At 45.1% G+C, this 24,661-nt stretch overlaps 1 protein-coding gene across 3 annotated transcripts in view; it reads right to left on the reverse strand.

The window, feature by feature from the left end:
• The window catches only part of PTPRN2 (protein tyrosine phosphatase receptor type N2), a 2,126,515-nt gene that overhangs the window by 1,460,966 nt on the left and 640,888 nt on the right, over positions 1–24,661 (reverse strand). For all 3 annotated transcript variants that reach the window (XM_069211159.1, XM_069211160.1, XM_069211161.1), the window contains exon 3: positions 1,163–1,276. In XM_069211159.1, coding sequence (XP_069067260.1) covers positions 1,163–1,276 — 114 coding nt within the window. The remainder of the gene's footprint in view (positions 1–1,162; positions 1,277–24,661) is intronic.

A 24,661-nucleotide genomic window follows, 5' to 3' on the forward strand; every position in this document is an offset into this window, starting at 1 on the left:
GTAAGCACCAATGGAGGCTTCTTCAGAAAAACCTAGTATGCACAAATATATTATTTTGTTCATCTATAGAGGGAAGTTGTGTAATGTTATCTGTATACAGTATATATTTATAATATGTGTGTAAATAGGAATATGGAGTTATACTGCAAACCAAATTACGAAATAACTGTGCACCTTATAGGACAAATTTATATTATACTGCATATTTGTAACAGAATAAGCAGCATTTTCACCTCATAAATTGAGCCTGACCCACAAAGGGCCTTCCCACTCGTGGCAGAAGTCATGCAGTAGTGAGGGAGTCTCTGCACTCTGGGCGAAATCTCCGCAATGAGAATTCTCATTTTTGTCACGTGTGCAGAGGTCCTTGGCAGTGCTTAATTTGTAAATAACAACGTGAAGGTGCCCAAAGCCCTCCTCTGAAGCACGCGGCTGCTGTATTTAAATGTGCGAGCACGAAATACAGAGGTGGCGTAATCCTGAAGCCATCTAGGGCCTCTTCAATCCATTTAAAGCCACTCCCTGCCCCTTCAGATCACCCTTGCAGCTTTCTGCTTTCTCCCATTGTAACGCTTTTTCATTTTTGTCTTCCTCCGTCTTTCCCATATGTGTCTTTTGCTCGGAGTAAATGCTTGAGGCAGAAGACTAAGCGCCGGCCCTCAAAAACAAGTGGCGGAGCTCAGCACCAGAAACAACAAGCACAAATTAAGCACTGGTCCTTGGTGAATCAGGCCCTAAGCAGTTCTTCAAAAAGTAGGACATTTATTTCTCTAAGTTTCCTCGTACATTTGGAGTGGACGTCTGACAGAATGGTGGATTTACAAATATTTCTTGAAATGTAGGACATATGTATATTCTGAGGAGTACATGTACCAAAGGCCTTAAAATGAGAAGTGGAAAATCTGCAATACTGGCAGACATTCTGGGTCGGAAATACAGGATCCTAATATCTGTTTTACACTTAGGCAGAAAGGTTTGTGAGTTGAAACCTACAGTGTGTGCTCTCTTCTATTTCTCAACAATAACGCATCCCAGTGTAGCATCGTTTTCCTGCTTCAGCATGCACGGATGATGGGTACACTCTTTCAAGGCACCCTTGTGTAATTTTTGTAGAAAACCACTCTATTGTCAAAATTAGCAGAAAGGCACCGATAAAGCGTACCTCTTTGAGAAAGCTTTTGTAGGATGGCTCTGAGGCGCTGGAGAACAGGCGGTGAAACTTCGTATTTAAAAACGTCTATCACCGGAATCCGCTGACATCTTCCAAACACTCCATCTGCAGAGAGGGACAAAGAAAGCAAAAGAAAATTGTTTCATCTTAGTAGCTAACATACATAAAGGAAGCAATAACGCATTGAAGTATACCTTACAAAACAATGTGGGACAAAAAGAATTTAGCTCAGATGCCTTGGTAGTGAATTATACTTTTTTTTACTTACAGCACAACAGGAGGGGGTGGGGGGGCGAGGTTTATTCTCGAAAACGCTTTAAGAGGGAAGTGGCGTAGAAGAAGCTGCTATTGAAACTGCAAGCTGGCAAATCAAATGATACTTTTCTTCAAAAATGAAAAGAAACTGTCAATTCATAATAAAATACATACATTCTAAGGTGTGACATATACAGCAGATGCATGGGCGTAGGAAGTGTGGGGGACGCGGGGGACGTATCCCCCCCAGATTTTGGAGGGTGGGGGACACAGGGGACGAAGGTGGGGGGGACAAGGGGACAAAATAATTTCCCCTTTTACATCTATTGTTCAGAGGGCCATTAGCGCACAAAAGCGCTACTATTAATAGCCCTGTAGGGACCATCCTCCAATCTGATGGTAACAGAATGAAGGTGAGTCAGGAGGCCCTCTGCCGTTTTGTTTGTCCTGTTCACAGCTGTGGGCATTAAGGGTGCTCATAAGAACAAAGGGCACGAGGAGTAGAAGAGTTTTGGATGATTACTGTCTGCATCACCTTCTGCCGCCTTGAAGAGGAGCACTGCAGGAGGCATTTAAGAGGAGCTGCAGAACAATGAGGAAGATCTAAAGAGGAAACAGAGTCCCACTCAGCCTGGTGCCTGCAGGCTAGAAAGGAGACTGTGAAACACAGTATTTGTATTTGCCTAAGATCACACTAGTTGGTCAAACAGTGAAGTCGAAATTGGGCCCAGATTTTCCCTTTCCCACAACAATTTAGGTATTAGAAGGGTATATTTTTCTAAGATTTATGCTTAATGCTTTTTTATCTAGGTAATGAAGGGATTGATTATAGCGTGGCTAACAGGGAGAAGCCATATTTCATTTTGGGCCGTTATGCCTAGCGTTATTATTTATGTTGTTGTTATCGTTACATACTTAAGCACATTGAAGTATATTATCTTTTCTTTATCTTTTCTTCACTCTACTCTGAAACAATCTACCCTATGCCACTGCACCCTACACCACTTTTCTCCACTCTGTGCTACTCTACGCCACTGCAATCCACTCCACTCTATATCACTCTACTCTGCAGCACTCTACACTACGCCACTGCAATCTGTGCTATTCTACTCTAACCATTGTACACTACACCCCTGCACTCTGCCAGTGCACTCTTCACCACTTTACTCAAAACCAATGCACTCTGTGCCACTGCACTCTATGCCAATCTACTCTGCACCACAGCACTCTGTTCCACTGCTTTCAATGCCACTGTACTCTGCGCCACAGCCCTCCAGGCGACTGGACTCTATGCCACTCTACAATACACCACTGTACTCTGCGACCCTCTAATCTTCAACATTACACTCTGCCACTGAACTCCACACCACTGTACTCTGAATTCAATGCCACTGTACTCTGTCCCAATGCATTCTTTTCTGCACCACAGCACTCTAATCTACTCTACACCACTACACTGTAGGCACTTCACTCTACTTTGAAATCATCTCCTCTATGCCACTGCAATCTACGCAATTCCACTCTTCGCTATGCCAGTCTAATCTACCCTGCACCACTCCAATGTACCCTGCGCCACTCCAATGTGCTCTGCACTGCTCTATGCTACTGCACTCTACATCACTATGCTCCACTCTGCAACAATCTACTCTTCACCACTATACTGTACTCTGCAGCAATCTACTCTATGCCACGGCACTCTATGCAACTCTATGCTACTCTGCACCACTGTACTCTAAGCCACCCTTCTCTACATTACTCTACATCACTGCACTCTACACCAATGCATTCTATGCCACTCTACTCTACACCACTGCCCTTTATGACACTCTGCTCTGCAACACTGCACTCTGCCACTGAACTATACTCCTCTCTACTCTGCACCACGGCACTCTACTCTGCACCGCTCAACTATATGCCACTCTACTGCACTCTACACCAATGTACTATATGCCACTACACTCTATGCCACTCTACTCTGCATCACTGCACTTTACATCAGTCTACTCTACCTTGCACTACTCCACTCTACCATGCACCGCATCACTCTGACACATCACTCTGAACCACTGCAATCTATGCTGTGCCACTCCACTCTGCTCCCCTCTACTCTTCACCACTCTACGCTACTGCACTGTACGCTAAACCAGTGCAGTCTTCGTCAATACACTCTACACCACTTTACTCAAAACCAACACACTCTATACCACCACACTCTACACCAATCAACTTTGCACCACTGTACTCTATGCCACTTCACTCTAGACTAACCAGCTCCACTCTATGACACTTCACTCTGACATTACACTCCATGATACTAAACTCTGACACTATTCCATTAAACTCTAACACTTTCTCCACTCTGTAACTCCCTACACACTCCCTATACACGTCACTCCATTCCACTTTACTCCACTCTATGCCGCTCCACACCACTCTATGCCACTTCAGTCTACAATACTCTACTATGCTCAACAGCACTCTACCCAACTTTCTCTATGCAAGTTCACGTTACTTTACTTCACTCTACTCCAGTTCACTCATATTTATGCCTTTCCACTCTACGACACTCTGCCACTCCACTCTATGACAATCTATTACACTGTGACACTACTCCACTCTATTACTACTTTATGGCATTGGCGCTTGATTAGAGATTCAGATCTCGGTTGATTGCCTTCTCACTCATATGAGATGTGAGTCAAATTTATCTTCGCCGTTTTGGTTACAAGCACTCTGTAACCCTTTTAACTCATGCTTAACAAAGGCTTAGGATGATCCTGATACTTGTCTAGGGGATCAAAATATCGTCGGCCAAAGTACCTTGACTTGAATTTGTGATATTGTACATAAGTTGGCATAAGCATAGGTACTATGAGCTAATGACTTCTTGATTCACTATTTGAGGCATTCATGTAAAGGTGGGTGTATAAAAGCTTTAAAATCATTCGTGTGGATGCTTACCTTGTAGGAAAGTAGCCTCTTTCTAGCTTGGTTACCCCCACATTTGGCCTGTTTGCCAGTGTGTTTGAGTGTGTTTACTGGGATCCTGCTAATCAGGACCCCAACAATTACGCTCTCTCCCTTAAATTATGGTTGTTGCATACTGGTAACTCGGTATTTCACCCAAGATTGGCATACTGGTGCCCCCTTATAAGTCCCTATTATATGGTACTTGGGTACCCAGAGCATTGGGGTTCCAGGAGATCCCTATGAGCTGCAGCATTTATTTTGCCACCCATAGGGTGCCCATTGCAGCCTGCGTGAAAAGGTGCATGCACCCTTTCACTGCCAGTTACTCTGCACCAGGTCACTTATAAGTCACCCCTATAGCAGGCCCTCCAGCTCTGAGGGCAGGGTGCAGAGCACCTGTGTGTGAGGGCACCCCTGCACTAGCAGAGGTGCCCCCACGACCTCCAGGACCATTTTACCAGACTTCAGGAGTGCGGGGATGCCATTTTACACGTGTACTGGAAATAGGTCACTCCCTATTCCCAGCTACATAATGGTAACTCCGAACATAGGTATGTTTGGTATCAAACGTGTTGGAATAATACCCCAAGGCTTTTGCAAGCATTGGTTGTATGATTTCATGCACTCTGGGGGCTCCTTAGAGGACCCCCAGTATTGCCATTCCAGCCTTCGGAGGTTTTCCAGGCAGCCCCAGCTGCTGCCACCTCTCAGACAGGTTTCTGCCCTCCTGTTGCTTGAGAAGCTCAAGCCCAGGAAGGTAGAACAAAGGATTTCCTTTGGGGGAGGGGTGTTACACCCTCTCCCTTTGGAAATAGGTTTGGAAGGGGTAGCTTCCTTCCTCAGGCCACTGGAAATGCTTTGAAGGGCACATTTGGTGCCCTCTTTACATAATCCAGTCCCTGCTCTGGCACGAAAATGGACAAAGGAAAGGGGAGTGACCACTCCCCTGTCCATCACCACCCCAGATGTGGTGCTCTGTGCTCCTCCAGAGGGTCCCTGGGTTTTGCCATCTTGGATTCCAAGTTGGCAGCGAACTCTGGGAGCATCTGGGTGGCCAGTGCCAGCAGGTGGTGTCAGAGCCGTCCCCTGATAGGTGCTTACCTGTTTAGCTGACCAATCCCCCTTTCAGGGCTATTTAGGGTCTCTCCTTTGGGAGGATCTTCAAATTCAGATTGCAAGACTGCAGCAGGAATCCTCTGCATCCTTTACTACACCTTCTCACCGAAGAAACTGCATCTGGACCCTCCAGGAACTCCACAAACTGCAACAATGAAGCAAAGACGACTTCTGCAACATTGGAACTTCAGCTCCTGCCAGCAACTGCAGCTGTTTCCCGGTCGTGCATCCTCAGAGGACAGCCTGTCTTCAGTCTGCACCAGAAGAATGAACAAATCTCCCTTGGAGTGAAGGAGTCACTCCCCTGCTTCAGCAGGCACCTCTCTGCAATGATGACCATCTGCATGGGTCCCCTTTCCTGACGAGCTGCATGGATCCTGCATCACAGGTGGTAGACTGAAGTGGTCCCGATGGTCTTGACGTCCTACTGTCCAACTTTGGTGGAGGTAAGAGCTTGCCTTCTCACGCAAGACAGTACCCCGTGCACCACGTGTTTTTCAGTTGCCAAGGCGTGTGGCATCCTTCTATGAAATTCTTTGTGCACAATGTAGCTCCGGCGCCCAGCACCCCTTCCTGAGATGCACAGCTTCTTGAGTGGTTCTCTGGCGGCGTGGGATCCTTTGTTTTTGTGCTGTGTGGGCCTCCTTTTGCAACTCCTTTGTCCCCGTGCTGGTGGACTCCTGTGTGTGCTGGCTGGTATTCTGTGGGCTCTCTGAGTTGCTGAGAGCCCCCTCTGACTCCTCCTCCTGGGTAGAGTCCACCAGGTCCCTCCTGGTCCCGGGCAGTGCCATTTTCCACTAACCATGAGCTTTGCCTGTGCCAAGGTTTTCTTGGTGGAATCCAGCGATGCAAACCAGACTGCAATCATCCATCCGGTGTGGGATATCATCTGCACCAACCCGAATCCCTCTTCTTGGGTGCAATACTGACTGTTGTTCTTCACCAGTGGTTCTTCTTTTGCACCTTGATTCGGGTTAGCAGGGGCTCCTGTCCTCCCTGGACTCTTCTGTGCTTCTTGGACTTAGTCCCATTCTTCCACAAGTCTTTAGGTCCAGGAATCCACCCTTTGTGTCTTGAAGTATCTTCTGGTTCTTGCATTATCTTCTTTCTCGTGTTCTTGTGTGTTCTGGGAAAGTTACTGTGATTTATTCCTGCTTTCCTGGGCTCTGAGGTGGGTTCTATTACTTACCTTTGGTATTTTCTAATACTCCCGGCGCCCCTCTACACACCACACTTGCCTAGGTGGGAAACAGACATTCGCATTCCACTTTCTTAGTACATAGTTTGTGTTTCCCCTAGGCCCATTTCTAACCATTGTGATTTTCACTAATTGCACTGTTTTCTGTTTTTATTGCTATTGCTGCATACTATTGTAAATAATTGGTGTATTACTTACCTCCTAAGGGAGTATAGTCTCTATGGTATTTTTGGCATTTGTGTCACTAAAATAAAGTACCTTTATTTTTGTAACACTGAGTATTTTCTTTCATGTGTGTGAGTACTGTGTGACTACAGTGGTATTGCATGATCTTTGCATGTCTCCTAGATAAGCCTTGGCTACAGCCACCCCTAGAGAGCCTGGCGTCTAGGCACTGCCTACATTTCACTAATAAGGGATAACTGGATGTGGTATAAGGTGTAAGTACCATAGGTACCCACTACAAACCAGGCCAGCCTCCTCCAAACCACTGTACTATATAGGTTACTTTTAATTTTTTTCTTGTAATTGGCCACATTGGGTCATCCAGATAACTTGTGTAATGCCCGAATACCAGTCTTTCTCGATTTCCCCTGTTGATGTTTTCCCACTACATTTGATCTTTTACATTTTGATTGAATAAATGCATAAAACATTCCATTTGCATACTACTTTAATATCATTGTTTATGGGAGTGGTGTTGCATTTTTTTCCAGGGTCCCCTGTTCCTTCAAAGTTAAGTCTACTGCTCCATTCTAGGACACTCTACTTACTCCATGATACTATGCCACACCAGTCGATGACACATCATTCTCCTTTATGCCATTAACTTTGAGCCATGCTGAATAGTAGTCTCACTAGTGTACAGCATGGCTAAAACACATTGGCAAAGGCAATAGAACTTACATAGGCAAGACCTATTGGCTTTGCCACTGCTTGTTTATAAGGTATGAACTTTAAGGTGACTTGCAATATCCTTATGTACACAGGGGGTATTTTACCACATATAATACATGGTCACACCACCAACTGTCCCACAAACCACTTAAAACCTTAGTGCATAGGTTCTGTCATTCCAAGCTATTAAAGTAGAGCAGAAGAGAGAAAAGCAACATTCAATTTTTTGCTTTAAACAGCTTTATTAATTATGCTCCTTGACCTGATCTGCCTTTTACCTTGGCTGCTAGCTCTGGCAGAAGGCATTGTAATGTCAGAAATCGACTGTAATAACCCTATCATAGTCATTTTCAGATGTATTTTCTTTATAATCAGTGAATGTCTTTTCTTTACACTCTGTGACTTGGTGCATCACAAACAGACGTTTCTAAAGAAATTAGTGACTGCAGTTTATAGAGAGATTAGAGAATCCATGTTTATATAGACTGTAACTCCAAGAGTTTCTTCAGTTGAAATGCTTCTAGTCATGACTGATGTGGAGTTGAGCTTCCCAAGATCACACACAGGAGTAGAAGTGTTATTAGAACTATGGTTTCCAAGCACAGTTTACAACTATTGTACCTAATCGCTTTTGATCTCTCCAGTGCGGTTCCAATTGGCATGAGGCGAAGGGCATGATGGGTGTGGGGCGCAAAGGGTATGTTCTTCCTTTTTACCCTCCTACCTTGATTTGCTTGGTGCATGAAGATGCAAGGTTAATCAACATGTTATTTTCACATTTGAGCTAATTACTTTGTGAATATAAATAACAATAAAAGATACTTTCAGACTGTGTAAACATGCCTTCCTTTCTCCCTATTTCACTTCCAATATATATGATTGTGTATATTTATCGGAGCCTGCATTTCGTAATCAACGAGCGATTTGTATAGGGTTGATTGAAAGTCCCCACGGCTGTCCCTGTCCCCCCCAGAAATGTATTGTCTCCTACACCCCTGAGCAGATGGACAGTTTTGTCCATCCAGTCACCACCCGTTTGCGATTAGGAGTGGGAAAATTCAGGAACTCCACTTCGACTTTCTTCTTCAGGGGTTGATTTTACTTAAATTCATCAACTTTGAGAACTAATCAGTTTAAAAAAAAAAATTAAAGTGGTGGATTCTGCAAAACGACGGTTATGCTGAAGAAAAAGGCTGCAAATTATTTAAATTGCAAAGGTGTGAATTTTGCATAAATTCACAGGTGAAAATGTAACTTTGCAGAGACCTAATTACATACCATTTAATGAATGAAGACTGAATAAATGGGGACTCTTTAAGGGAACGTATTGTTGCTTCCAAAGCAACTGTTCAAAACATTAAAGTTTTATTCATTCTCCTTAGTTATTATTTGATTATGGTTATGGAACTGCTAAGAATGAGAGAAATCCACATAAGATACTAGTATAGGACTGCATTTATCATAATGCAGCCCACATGTCAGTCCTGTGCACACTGTGCCACTGGAACTAGCTATGCCCAACTGATGAACCATACTAAGGGTGAAACCAGTCTTGAGTTGCGTGTTTTCTGGCTCAGGGAGGACCTTGTCTGGCAGTTTGTGCTGGAATGTTCCAAAACCAGTCTTGAGTTGCTTGTGTTAAGATTCGGAGAGGACCTGACCTGGCAGTTCGGGCTGAATTGTTCCCATTGGAGCAGGGTCAAGACTGATTTGCATATGGCTGGGTCCAAACTGAGATAGCAAACAAACAATGGCATAGTATACAAACCAGAGTAATTACCAGTGGTTCATATTTAGTTAAGCATTTCATCCATCACTTTTTTGTCTATTTTTCTATTTTACTCTGAGTAACTCCATTCTGCCTTTTCACAAGAGGCAAATACAAGCACAATGTAGTTCCCATCAGTGGCGGTGGTCGTTATGGCAATGTGTCCTTTTTGAGCTGAAAAATACTTTTGATTTTAGCTAGTTTTTTTTAGATTGACAAGAACATAGCAGCTTCACCAACAAGAATGTTTTGCAAAGCCCATTATGCGACAAAACCAGCATTGACAAAGACGACAGGAAATGCCAAGCTTATTGGGTTACCACTGCTTGTTTTTCGTTGTTTGCCTCAACAAGAAAAACTATTTCCCAAGATGAGAAAATGAATTGGGAAAGCACTTCCCCTACACTGCATTCAAATGTAGTCTAACCCCCCTCGTCTTTTCCACAATGCAAACTCACATATAATAAACATGATTCATCACAAAAAAGTTATACATTTACTCCTTGCTTGTATGTAAATATGCTGTAAATGTATTAATTGTTTTGATTCTCTAAACTTTCCAAGGCACTCTCAGGAAACTGAGATTGCCACAGCTTTCCAGAAGTTCTGACTTCCATATTTACACATAGTTAAATGTAACAGGTGTTCATTTATGCATGTGTGTAAACAATGCACAAGTGCATTTGAATTGCTTGCTTTCATTCTTCTCTATAGAAAAATATGTTCCCATGCAGATCTTTTTTCTGCTACAAACTCACCACTTTTGAGAGTGGTCTTTATTAATTTTCAGCCTACGATGTCACTCCTCCTTGAAACACAAAGGGGACTGGACTGCTCTGTCACTTTGAATGAGGCAACCCATAAAAACTTTGTTCCCTTTTCTTCCCATTTTTTAATACTGACACATCTCCTTGGTTTATACTCTATTGTCCTATTCATATGGCACCTGCATTTTACCTTTTTTCTTTTCTTTTTGTATATAGATTTTAGTCATGATGTGTTTCTTGTGATTGCATTGTATTGTACTTATTTACATATGTAAATTCTGTTGTTGTTTGTCTGTTTATGCTTTTTTCTTGGCCCCCTGGCTGGTTCCTAGGCCGGACTTCCTGACAACCTGTTTTCTCTCTTGGTTACACCATTTCAATATGGCCGCCATAATTTTGCTTTATTCTATTTCTATTCCTATGGGTTTTCCTCTGAGCACATCACATACGAATGGTAGACCCACTTCTGTCTGCACTGGCACATGAAACTGGCACTTCTTTCTGTCCTATCACAGACTCACATCTGCCCCTCCTATTCTTCAGGAACTTTGGTATGGGTGACACCGGAAACACTGTTCCACAGTTTCCATGGTTTCTTTACCACCTGTTGGCATCCTACGCAGTGCAATGCGACCTGTGCCACCCTGACCGGAGGTGCTCCAATATCTATTATACTGAGGTATACCAATTAAACGTGGGATCTTTATCATATATGCTCAGCCTCACACGTCCCTCACAGACATCAGTCCACCTCCTTATTTATTCTGTCTTCTTTCAAGTGTATTCTGTCTACTGGGTCCTCACAGCCACTGTTCTTCCCCCATTCAGCTATTTTGTTGTCAATTGCAGCCCTGGAGAGGGCCATACACCTCTCTTTGCCCTGAAGTGGGCCTTTCATACCAGCCTAACCTTTTTTTCTTTACTCACGTAGTGGAGAAGTGTGGCACAATGGTAAGAGTGGCAGACCCTGATGCAGAGATATAGCTCGGGACCAGGGTTCAATTCCCACCTCAGCAGGTCTTGGGCTCAATTCCCTTGGACCAGATAATTCTTTCCTTGGTGCCTAATCTAATTAATGGGTCCCACTCTGGGCAATAGCTTGCTTAATCTCCACAACAGCCCTCACAGTGCTTGGATACCTGACTTCACCCTGGGGCTGTCCAGTAGTGGGTGCCTCACAGGGAAAAGCCAGGAGGAGTTCCACAGTGGTATGTGTACAGTGCCTTGAGACCCTAATGGGTGAGTAGTGCGCTATACAAGTGTGAAGTTTACAGTTTTACTCTTTTCTCAGTGCCTGCACCCTCACCGAAATGTAAGTAGATTCCGCCTTACCTGTTTGTGCCACCACAGATTGTCACTTTAGCCTTTTAGTGACTCCTCACCTGTTCTCTTCTTTATCATCTACAGTACTATCTTGGGCTCCATATTCCCTCAAGTCCTGATGATCATCCCACATCACTAACAGGATTGAAACAACACTGTCTACATCACGGACCCTAATCCTTGTGTACCTTTACTTAAGTCGGCTGTGCTATCCTTGTCAATTTGATAGGCACTGGATCACTTTTTTACACATGACGCTGTATTTCCATCAGTGAAAATGATTTCCCTTTAGTTATCTGGCTGATACATTATTCAGTCTATAATGCGTTTTTACTAATTATACATACATTGTTGGACAAGAACCACTGTCCTAGATAAATACTGTATGGCCCAGGTTCTTAGTTAATAGGGCGGCCCTTGTTGTGCCTTACACACCTGTTTGTGGAGGCATCCCTGCAACAGAAACACACAGCCTGCTTCTGTGAACATATTTGCTTACATGAAATGACACTATGATGATGTAATTTTGAATTTGAGTAAATCAATTTACAAATGTAAATTCATTTTTATCAATAAAAAAGATCACACTCATAAGTGAAGGTATTATTTAGAAAGGGAAAGATCAAATAGCACTGATATTTAGGATACCCAGTGAAAAAAAAAAAAAAACATACCAACTCCATGGAAAATTAAACCTGTCACGTGTAGTGAATTAGGTTATGATTCTGTCCTAATAATCTGGAAGTCCATTCACCCACATGGTAGTGTTAGCAGAAGTGACATTGCTCACTTTTTGCCCCAGATAATATTACGAGGACTGTCCCCCTGCATGCTTCTCAACATCTTCCTTCTTGCTTCTGAGTGGGGAGGAGAAGAAGAAGCAGCAGATACTACAGAGCATAAGATGTACTGTGGATACATTCACATAAAAGGTTGAAAAATCTGCACTGAATTTCTGGGAATTCATTCTGATTATGCAAACTGACCCAATCTTAATTTAAACCAGAGTTTGTAGGTGGGGGCTACTGGCACTCATTTTTGGGGACTGATGCTTATTTGTACTCTACAAACTTTGATCCAAAACAAGAGAGAGAAAACCTCAAATGGTGGAAAGAAGTCAGAAGAGAAAGACAAAAAAAAAGAGTGGCAAAGGGATGACCAAAAAAGAAAGTGCAAGGATGAGGTGAAGAGACAGATTAAAGTGGAATAAAATGGAATTAAGACTTTGCAACCTTGGTATTCGGGAGCACCGTTCGTAGACATCTGGGAAAAACCTTAGGCCTCTGCACTTATTCTTTTACAAATTAAGCACTGTCGACCTATGTGCTAAAAGACCGACACACAAAATAAGAAATCGGAGTAGGTCACATAATGTAGATTGCAAATTGTGACTCACTTTGATTGGATATAAGCAAAGGAGGGGTGGTCGGCTAGTACAAAATGCGGGTTGTGAATAGGTCCTTGGTATGTATTTCTAAACCCATTTATCAATTTGGAAAAAACTTTACTGCATCTCTAAATGGGTTTAGTACCTTATGAAAAGGGTTTTAGCATTCACAAACCGTTTGATATACTGAACTAGTGGATTTGCTAACGCTAAACTTCTTCGTACATTTGGTCCTTGGGGTCCTGTTAATTCCTACCCCTCAGACCAAGGGTAGCAAGGACAGTTCCAGGGTAATATAGGGCAAGACAGGAACAGCAGTTGCCACCTCATCTATCTCTAATTGAAGGCAAACACATAATAGTTCAAATATTCAATATAACCAGAAGGGCTACTGAGTTGCAAGTTGCATTCTGTGTAGTTTAAGACCTTGGCCTGTAATAGGTATAAAAACTCCAGTACCTAAATTAAACTTGTGTTTAGTGTTCCTAGTGTTTTTCGCTGCAATTCACCAATAAAAGGTAATGAGACACTGGAATTTGCACCACTTTCGTATGCCTATTTAGCGTTTTTGTGCTTGCAGAAAGCACCAGCAGTAGCAGTAAAACAGATAAGCTTGTTTTACCCTCGGTCTTAAACAGATAGTATACAAATTGGAACAAACACAGCGTGCACCCATTTTTTCGCCAGGTATTAAATGGTCCTAGATATCCGTATCTGACATACGTGCAAAGAATGCACATGCATGCAGAGCAAGCACAGATAATTCTAGTATTTCAAAAATAGTAACAGCAACTAACTGTAAATTATAGTTGATACTTTTAGTCCACTGACCAGGGTTATATAGTTTCTAAAGGTCCTGAAAATGAGTTGTAGGTGTGTGCCAGAGCTGAAGGCCTATACAAGGAAGAGTGCCTTTAATAACCGGCATAGCCTTAGGCCGAAGGATTATAATGCAGGTAGAACATTCCACCCACTGAAGGTACTGTGTTCTAAATTACCAAAAAGAAGGAAGAGAAAGAGAAACATTGGAATTTTGAAGCAGAAGGCTTTTAATAGCCATTATCAATGCAGGGTTTAATTGGACTTTACTTAGAGCACAGTCAGAGGCAGCATCATGTGTGCAATTCAAACAGTCAGATGACCATTTCTCCTGCAGACAAAGCCAGCTGAAGTGCAGGCTGTATGGTGAGACCAAATACAGGTGCAGTACTGAGCCTGAAGAGGCTGCTCTACATAGCATTCATATGAATGTCACTGTACAGTTGCTGAAGGACCCATTCAGATTCAAATCTACATAGCAATCCACAAGAGGGAGCATACTCTTGATAATATACACATTATTATTTATAGAGTTCATTCTAATCATATTTTCTCTGAAATCAGATAAAGCAATGGTCATGATAGTTATGTTTAAAACTGAAGATATTACACTAGGAAAACAAATATATATGTACATCCTTGAGTTTGAGTCCTATAGAGCAACAATAGCTAAAAACAAGCATTGTCAAAACAAATAGTTCTCACCTTTCGGACCTGTTGGCTTTGCAAATGTTTTCCAGCCACACTCCACAGCACCCTCAACACTGTGCAGCATGGCACAAGCAAAACAAAAATAAACTTTTCTGCGACCGCCTGCATCATTTTGTAGGTACGCACAAAAGTTGGAAGGGTAACTAAAAAGAAACAAAACATGCAAAACTGTTCTTTCTGTTTTTCTAAAGCAGGTGGCGGGAACAGAGGCAACGGTGGTCAAAGCAACAGAGGGAGTCAGAAACAACATCAAGGAGGGGGTGGGGACTCGAAGACAACACAGTGGAAGGTGAATGACACACAAGCAACACAGGGTAATGCGGGGGGATGGAAGCAACATGGGGAAGTAAAAGGGGGCATATGCAACACGGAAAAGCAGACGGGGAATGAACTACACGAAGGAGATGGCTCAAAAGCACATGCACTCTCTGTGAGTGATTACACAAAAAGTACAAAGTAGTACGTTAACATCGAGCACAGACACCAGGCAAACAACAAGCCTGGTAAAGAGACCCTGCTCCATGGAAGGGACAATAGCAAGGTTGAGAAGCTGGGACACAAATAAGAAATAAGCAATGAGTGCAACCAAGTAAGCCAATCAATGGATAAGCAGTGGGCAGGGTAAAAGTCCCTCTATATTGAGGGTGAGCAACAATATGCCTTCCATGCGCTGTCTGGTAGGCTCAACTAATCAAACAACAATAGCTCTTTATATTTATTGCTATATATTGCAGCTAGCAGAAAGGTAATTTATTTCTAGAGATCAATGAACAGTAACATATTCTTGGGTGTTGCCATGACAAATCCCATTTATTATGCAACTGAATTATATGCACTGGCCTGGGAGGCAAAATAGACTAGGGGAGGGTGACATTAATCTTCTTGAGCAGCTCACGACAATCACCCAGCCTTCAGTTAAGCACTGTACCGCCTCTGAACGTTCCCCAGCTCATACAATCATTCAGGATTTTTGGAGGAATCCTGCTTCTTGTTCAATGTAATCTGGGAGGCTAACTACAGGAATTCAGTTGTGGACCGGTTAAGTCCCAGCCAATCTTGATCAATTCCTTTTAGTTAATGATGCACATCAGTGTAGTGGTCCTACAATGATCAGGCATCAATCAAGGAGTCTCTGTGTTGTGCTGGAATACTTGATAACAAGGTTTATTCAGGCACTTGTGCATACACTATTTGGTAATGGGCATACTTTCTGAATGGAATCATCTCCATTTAACATTTTTAGAAGGCAGCAAGTTTTAAAGTAGAAGATCATGGTATGTATGTATTGACTAGGGGTGGGTGAAAAATTCCACTCCACCGGCAAAGTTTGTGGAGTTATGCCCACTCAGCGTTACGCATGTAACACTGCCTTCCAACTGAATTCCACACTCTGCCATGTGGCAGAGTTTTTTCCCACAAGTGGCTCACCAACGGAAAGTTGGCGAGCGAGAATTGGCGTCCCCTAGCATGATTTTTGGGCGTACAGAGGGCACCCACTGAAAGTTTCCTAATGTGAGCAGGTGTGGCCATTTGCATCGGAAAGTCTGCACTTGAGTGGCAGCAAAACCAAATTGAGCAGCAGCACGCAACAAGTTCCCAGCACTAAAAATCAGCACATGCAGCACGACGTACTGATTTCTGCCCGCTACGAGAACTCCATGAAATCCTGTTGAGCTTTTATGTAACACTGTGGAATTCCGGGAAGTGAAACTCCATGAGTTCCGCCCACCTCTAGTATTGATGTACAAGTATAGGTAGTAATACAGTAAAGCTAGCTCACAGTCCTCACTGATTTTCTGTGCTTTCTAGGAATGAATATCAGTTTGTCAGATCAACTCTTATAAAAGCTAGATATTTAGCCAACACTATTTCATGCCTTAACATTTTGCCTGCAGACTAGTGAACAAACACTTATAATACTACAGTAGAGGCTTTGGAGTGAGACCCACTGCCTAGCTCGATTTTGGCTCTGACCAGACTCAAGGACACTCAGTTATTTGAGTAAAAGTAAAAGCTCATTTTTGCATGGAGCCTTCTTTAGAGTTCAGGTAAGCAGTTATCATACATTTTTAGGACCAGCATAGCAGTGCACAAATGCTGCTCTTCTTGACATGCTGTAATCTATTCTGCGGGCTTTAACCACACCAATCTCACGCCCATCATTTTCATTCGTTCCTGGGCCTGCCTTTAAAAAATCCATTGATGTTGTTGGTATATGCTTTTGTTTGTCCTGCCTTGAGGCAGTTTTGTTACCGCCTTAGATACTGACCCTGTTACATGGATTATTGCACCATCGGAGAAATACCTTAGTGTTGCACACTATTTTTTCTTTTCCTCACCGTTTCGCTCATGCTGGTATGTTGTTTCTTCGTCTTCCTTTGTTTCGGGCATCTTGCTGTTTCTTTGTGATGTCAGCAGGGGCTTTTTTTTTTTTTGCAGTTTTATGTAATACAAACTTGACACAAAGGTAGGAGAGAGCTTGAACTCGATACAAGGTATTACAGCGCTTTACATGAGCACTGGTTACATTACACAAGTACACATTAATTTTTGGTAGCAAGAAGACATTAAGGGGGTCATTATGACCCTGGCAGTAGGTGGTAATGTGGCGGTAGTACCACCAACAGGCTTGCGGTACATACTGCCAAATTATGACAGTGGCGGGTTGGCTATAGCCAACCCACCAATTTACCATTCCAACCGCCATGGCGGTAGCAGCCGTCGGGCCGGAGATAACAATCTCCAGCCCCGCGGCCGCTATTGTACCGCCGACGGCATTTTGAGCCTGCCTACAGCCATGGTTTTTGTGGTGTTCGCAACGCCACGAAAGCCATGGCGGTAGGCCTTACCAGTGACAGGGAATTCCTTCCCTGTCACTGGTAGAATGCTCACCTACCCCCCCCAGCACTCCTCAGATGCCCCCCTCAATCCACGCTCCCCCCTTCTGACCCCCCAGCCCCCACACGCACACACTTGCAGACACGCATCTCGCATACACCCAGTCACTCACACTGGCATACATGTATTCATTCACGCATATTTCCATTCATTCTCGCACACATCCATACTCACATTCACACTGACATGCAGACATGCATTCACATTTCATTTTTACACGCATTCATACACATGCATACACCCACGCAAACAACACTACACACACAGACTCATTCACGCACACACTCACACATACATGCACACAACCCACCCCTCCCCCCCACACACACACACACACAAAACACCCCCACCCTCCTCCCCTGTGGGAAGCCCAACTTATCTGCATCCAGGTGGTCTTCCAGCAGGGAATGTGACGTGGCGCTGCTACCGCCAGCAGCGCCCGCCAGCTGAACACCGCCAGGCCGTATCATGTGTCATGATACGGCTGGCAGCGGTCTACTGGCGTAGCGGTGCTGGTGGTAGCAGCGCCACCTTACCACCATCCGCCAGTATGGCCACGGCTGGATTTCAGCCCTTCTTGTGGAGGAAGTCCGGCTGTAGTCATATTCTGGCGAACGGATGGTAGCCGCAGTGGCGGCCGTCACCGCGGCAGTAGGCGGCTTATACCACCAATGTCTTAATGTGGGCCTAAGTGATTTGCCCAGAATCACAGGATGTTGAGCCTGCGCCAAGATTCGAACCATGTTCCCCAGCTCCAAAGCCGGCAGCTCTGGCCCTTACGCCACATCCTCCCCCCTAGGATTCTTTCTCTGGAACATGTGGGGGCAGTGTGGGAATAACTTGTTTCATTTTATATAGCGCTTGGTAATACAGGTTCTGCCATTTCATAGCGCTGCAAAGCAGGTTCCAATCTTAACAAAATAGCTATAATTCATTTGCATCGACCTTGCAGAGATGAAAAAGCTATATAAACAGGATTATTTTTTTATGCAGTGCGAACTAGACCCAAAGGTATTGAAGTGCTTTATTTATTTTGCATTTTTATATTGTGTGAACTCAATACAAAGGTATTACAGCACTTTACATGAGAACTGGTTGCATTACACAACAACACATTCATTTTTGGCAGCAAGGAGAGATTAAGGGGTTTGCCTAGAATCACAGGATTTTGAGCCAGCACCGAGACGTCAACTGTGTTCCCCAGCTCCAAGGTCGGCAGCTCTGGCCCTTACGCCACATCCTCTCCTCTTAGGGTTCTTTGTCTGGTGCGTGTTGGAGCAGTCTAGGAATAACTTTTTTTTTTTTTAATATAGCGCTTGGTAATACAGGTTCTGCCTTTTCATAGCGCTGCAAACCAGGTGCCATCCTTAACAAAAACATTATAATTAATTTTCAGTTAAGCTGCCTCTTCTATTATTCTCTTTGTATACAGTCAATGTTTTTAAAAGTCAGGCTGGTATTGCCAATGTAGAGGAACAATTCCTTTAAAAGTTTCACCTGCAGAAATATATGGCTGCCCTCTTTTCTTTGCTCCTAACTCTTTTGTCCCCCTAATTCTCTGGATTAAATGGCACAAAGGTGCCTCTTTGTGGCCTGTTTGGTGCTATAACTACTATGTTGTGTGCTCTGTAGCAACTGCAAGTAGTGGCCTCCAGAACTGCATGCAATATGCTAAAGCTGGCATCCAGATTTTGGCACAGCACTTGCTATGTAATCTGAAGAACTGGACACAATACTCCACATGTGGCACCCATGCCGCATAGGCACAGTATACCATAAGTGGCCACCAGAATCAGGTATAATGCTAAAAGGTTGATGCCAAAAGGCTGCACTACGGGATACACTATTTGAGGTGAAGCCCTTCAAACTAGACAATAGTCAAGAGAGGCATTCCATAGCTGGACACAACACTCCAAATATTTCTACAGAACTGATAGCAATCCTCTATGTGAGGTATTAAAAATTATGTGTGCAGTGTACAGTGATGACACAGCCTCACTTTTCAGTTTCCCACCATTCATTTGACTTACAGGAGGCCTTGGGTCAGCCCACTGCTTACAGCTGGTTGGCTTTTTGATCATTCTCATTGGCTTGATTCTTATTTGATGGTTTTCCTTTCTCTGTGTACCTCACGTGGAGAATATGGGGGTGATTCTCACCCTGGCGGGCGGCGGAGGCCGCCCGCCAGAGTTCCCCCCTCCAAAATACCGCTCCGCGGTCGAAAGACCGCTGAGGGTATTTTGGCTTTTGCACTGGGCTGGCGGGCGACCGCCAAAAGGCCGCCCGCCAGCCCAGTGCAAACCACCCTTCCCACGAGGACGCCGGCTCAGAATTGAGCCGGCGGAGTGGGAAGGTGCGACGGGTGCAGTGGCACCCGTCGCGTATTTCAGTGTCTGCAAAGCAGACACTGAAATACAAAGTGGGGGCCTCTTACGGGGGCACCTGCAGTGCCCATGCCATTGGCATGGGCACTGCAGGGGCCCCCAGGGGCCCCACGACAACCCATACCGCCATCCTGTTCCTGGCGGGAGAACCGCCAGGAACAGGATGGCGGTATGGGCTGTCAGAATCTCCATGGCGGCACAGCGAGCTGCGCCGCCATGGAGGATTCTAATGGGCAGCGGAAAACCGTCGGGAGACCGCCGGTTTTCCGCATCTGACTGCGGCCAAAGCGCCGCGGTCAGAATGCCCTGCGGGCACCGCCAGCCTGTTGGCGGTGCTCCCGCCAACCCTGGCCCCGGCGGTCCATGACCGCCGGGGTCAGAATGACCCCCTATTTGTTTTACATCCTTTTAATTGGACGATGTGTATTTTTTCACTACTCTCATTCAGGGAATTACTTTTTACTTTCTCTTTCATCCCTCCATAAAAGTGCATGTGTTTTCTTGCTCTCTATCGCATGTGCTGTTTCCCCTCCAAATACTCGCCCCTCCATGCAATCTATATTGCTCCCTCTTCCCCTAACCACCAGCTGGTCCATTGCTTCTCACAACACTCCCTGGCTATTTCTTCTGCTTTTTTAATTATTTTCCCACCTCTGTTGATACCTTCCCTCTACCACTACTCGTGGCTCCCCACATATTGATCTCTCCACCAAGCACTAGCCCCACCATCTAAGAATGGTAAATTTAGAAAAATGATGGCGGGATCATGATGTGATGCATGCAAACGCATACATAAACATGCTATTGTAGCACCATGAAGCATGGATTTGCAAGCACCATCATGCATGCATGCTTACAAGTCACTGCACTTTTTCTTTTGGTCTCTGTCTGTAGCATCATCATAAAACATTTATTTTTTCCAATGCTGAACAGCATAGACCTAAAATATTTGCAAAGCCAACAGGATGAAAATACTTTTCTACTGCCTGTCCAGCACACAGGCATTAGTGTCAATGATTATTTTTCCCGCTCAACATTTTTTTTGTTTTGTGTTTTGGATTATGTTATTTTATCTTCAACTATGTACCTAATAGAATGGCTATTCAGAGCTTCGGCATTACAAAGCCCCTGACAATTATTTCAGCATTTTCAAGAGCATCACTTTGAAAAATAATTGATTACAGTTGAGGCAGTTAACATTTTTGCCAACCTTCTCACATCAGATTGACATTTTCCAATTTCACAAATCCTGAATTTAAATTGATTGTAAGAATGCCTTTAACAAGTTTGTCTTTAGCAAAAGCATGGTTTCATCTACTGTCAAGCATTGAAAATGCAATTAGATAAAAAAAACTCAGTCATTGCCCTGTGTTAGGTATGAATTGGAATACACACTTTTTATATTATAGCTAAAGCAACAATTAGGTTTACAACTTTCAAATCTCATTTCTCGTTTAGGATCATTTTGGCACAAGGAAAGCTCTATTTGTTAAACTGTGCTGTTGGTTGCAGATCGTGGTAAGTGATGTGTCTCTAACTGGGGGTGTCGCCAAGGCCGCAGTGACGCTGCGCTATACAATGGTAAGGCACATGCTGTCTTGGTAACTGGTATCGCGGAGTAGCCACAAGCGACCACTCTGCCTTTTATTCATAACCTCAGGCCACGCCCGGCCTTTGGCTTGTGGAGACAATACAAATTATCATAGAGAGAGGGAGGCACTGAACATCCCTTCCGATTTTTATTATAACAAAGTAATCTGGAGTTTTCCTTTTGAAATACAACAAACTTAGGGGGTCATTCCGACCCCGGCGGGCGGAAACCGCCCAAACACCGCCCTGCGGTCAGATGACCGCGGGGGCATTCCGACTTTCCCGCTGGGCCGGCGGGCGATCTGCAAAAGATCGCCCACCAGCCCAGCGGGAAAGCTCCAGCAAAGATGAAGCCGGCTCCGAATGGAGCCGGCGGATTTGCTGAGGTGCGACGGGTGCAGTGGCACCCGTCGCGATTTTCAGTGTCTGCCAAGCAGACACTGAAAATCTTGCTGGGGCCCTGTTAGGGGGCCCCTGCACTGCCCATGCTAGTGGCATGGGCAGTGCAGGGGCCCCCAGGGGCCCCACGACACCCGTTCCCGCCAGCCTCTTCCTGGCGGTTTAAACCGCCAGGAACAGGCTGGCGGGAAGGGGGTCGGAATCCCCATGGCGGCGCTGCTTGCAGCTCCGCCATGGAGGATTCCTTTGGCCAGGGGAAAACCGGCGGGAAACCGCCAGTTTCCCTTTTCTGACCGCGGCTTTACCGCCGCGGTCAGAATTGGCCAGGAAGCACCGCCAGCCTGTTGGCAGTGCTTCCGTGGTCGTTGGCCCTGGCGGTCAATGACCGCCAGGGTCAGAATGACCCCCTTAGTCTCTCCAGTACTGGCTTGGGGCAGGGTTGACCCCAGTCCATCCTTCTGGCTTTGGCCACCTGAGTCCGAGGGGTGTCTGTGTCTATCTCCACTAGACCAACCACTTTCCTAGGGCTCGCTGATCTTGTCACTGCCTCAGCGTGCATTTGCTCCTCTTGCATGAAACCCTGTGTGGGCTGGGCTCCGCAGTGTCTACTTCGGGTGTTTCATTTGATATCTTTTGGATGTCACCATGGTCCATTGCTTGAGGCCCTATCTGCTTGAACCTGGAAAAGTTCCTGGCTACGGTGGCTTGGCCCCTCTGGATGGTTACTATTGTTCCTTGGATGTTGATGACTTCCCACACCTCCTTCTTGAGAGGTGTGCAAAACATCCACCCTGGGTGTCAGCCTCACATGATCACTTTGTCTCCCACTACCAGGTCTGGTGTTATCACCTTGTGGGCTTGACTGTCCCAGTCATTCATGACTTTTCTCTTATCTTGGGTGGCCTGAATGTTGAGTGGGGGCGAGCTCCAGCTGGACCCCCGTAGGGATAAAATCCAGAGTGGGTCTTCGCATCAGAAGATCACGAGGGCCACACCTTGTGGTACTATGTGAAGTTTGCCTGTAGGCTCTTAGGAATCAGAGTAGACATCATTGCATGTCCTCCCATTGTTTCACTCTGATACGTAGTGCTCTGTTTAGCATGCGCATGAAGTGCTCCACTTCCTCATTGGCCTGTGGCCATTGTGGGGTCACTTTCTGGTGCCTGAATTTAAGGCTTCATAGGTATGGTTGAAAATCTTGGGAATGGGGGCCCACTGTAAGTCTTTATTTCAGCTTTGATATCCAGCAATGCAAATATCTTCCCCACTACAGGCTTCACATTTGAGAACGCAATGGAAGACACCAGCCCCTTCGTCTTCTTCTGTCTTGCCAGCACAAGACTGAGCTTATGGGTGCCTTGATAGGTAGTCCGCTGAGTTGTTCGCACCTAGGTGATAAACAACCTCAAATGTTTACGGCTGGAGCTGCATGGCCCACCGCTCGACGTGAGGGAACCCATTCCTGGCTGTTCCAGTGCATAATGGAACCAGCAGCTTGTGGTTAGTCATGACTCTGAATTGGTGCCCGCACAGGTATAGGTATAAATGGAGGCTGGCCCAGGGGATTGCCAGCATCTCGCACTCAATCTGTGCGTACCTGGTCTCTGTGTCTATCAGTGCGCCACTCACATAGGTATTGTGGACACATGACCTCTTGTTCTTTTCTTGCAAGAGCACTGTGTCAAACCCGTCAGGACCTGCATCTACCACCAGCTCTGTCTTGTGCCTTTGATTAAATTACACCATGGTGGCATCTGCCAGCAGTGCCTCCTTCACCTTCCACAACTCCAGTTCAGTGTGGGAATACCAGTCACACGGAACATCGTGCTTTGACAGGGCTCATAGAGACTCTGAAAGAGTGGCCAAAATTGGAAGAAAGTGTCCAGAGTAGGTAGCCGTGCTGAGGAAACTCCTTACCTCGGATGCATTTAGCAGGATAGCAGCTCTCTGGATGGCTTCAACTTTATTTGGGCCTACCTGTAGGCCTTCCCCTCAAAACAGGTAACCAAAGAATTTGATGGACTTTGTGTAGAATGAGCACTTTTGCTTATGGAAGGTTAGGTCACGGTCTCCTAACCACTTCAGGGTTGCCCTTAGCCGTACATGGTGGTCTTCAAGCATGTCAAAGAATATCAAATTGTTATTGCAAATGTTGAGCACTCCCACCAGCCCAGAGAGGGTTCCCCAGATGACATTCTGAAACACCTCTGCTGCTAACAATATTTCAAAGTTCAAATGCTTGTATTTGCGGAGCCGCATGTGTGTTGAGAAGGTGGTTGATAGCGGCTAGATGGGTCAAGCTCAAGTTGGTGGGAGCCCGTATTCAGGGCTAGCTTCAAAAACCACCTGGTACTGTTGTGGTCTGCCTCAATATCGTCAAATGTCGGGGTTATGTGCCTACCTCTGCGTATGGCCTTGTTTGGGAGACGCATGTTGATATATAGTTTTTGGGCTGTGAGTTGTTTGGGTTTGGGAACTATTACTAGACGTGAGACCCATGGAGTGGGCCCTGTTACTTTCTCTATTACCCCTTGCTGTCCGAGTTGCTTGAGCTCTATCTCCACCAACACCCGGAGGTGGAATGGCACCCTCCAGTGCCTGAGTGCCATGGGCCTCACAAACTTGTCAATGTGTGGATGCACCTTCAGTTCTTTTCAAAACCTGAATCCCTTGAATAGCTGGAGAAACTCCTGCAGGATATCCACAGCATGCAATTCATGCACCTGCTGTGCAAAGAAAACCAGTTCCAAATCTTCTGCAGAATGGAACCCCAGGAGAGTGCTAGTGTTGCCCCTGGTCATGTGAAACTGGGCCTGTGTTGACTTTCCTTTATTCTTCTCTACCACCTCCATGACTCCTGTCATCAGCAGTGGCTCCGTGCCCCATAGGTATATATTCGGGCCTTCATCAGTGGCAGTCTCAGCTGTGGCACAATTCTGCTAAACTGGGCTGCATCCATTACATTGGCTGAGGCAGCTGATTAGAGCTTTGATCTGTGTGTCTCCAAT

Source organism: Pleurodeles waltl, chromosome 10 (assembly GCF_031143425.1).
Source record: "Pleurodeles waltl isolate 20211129_DDA chromosome 10, aPleWal1.hap1.20221129, whole genome shotgun sequence".
NCBI lineage: Eukaryota > Metazoa > Chordata > Amphibia > Caudata > Salamandridae > Pleurodeles > Pleurodeles waltl.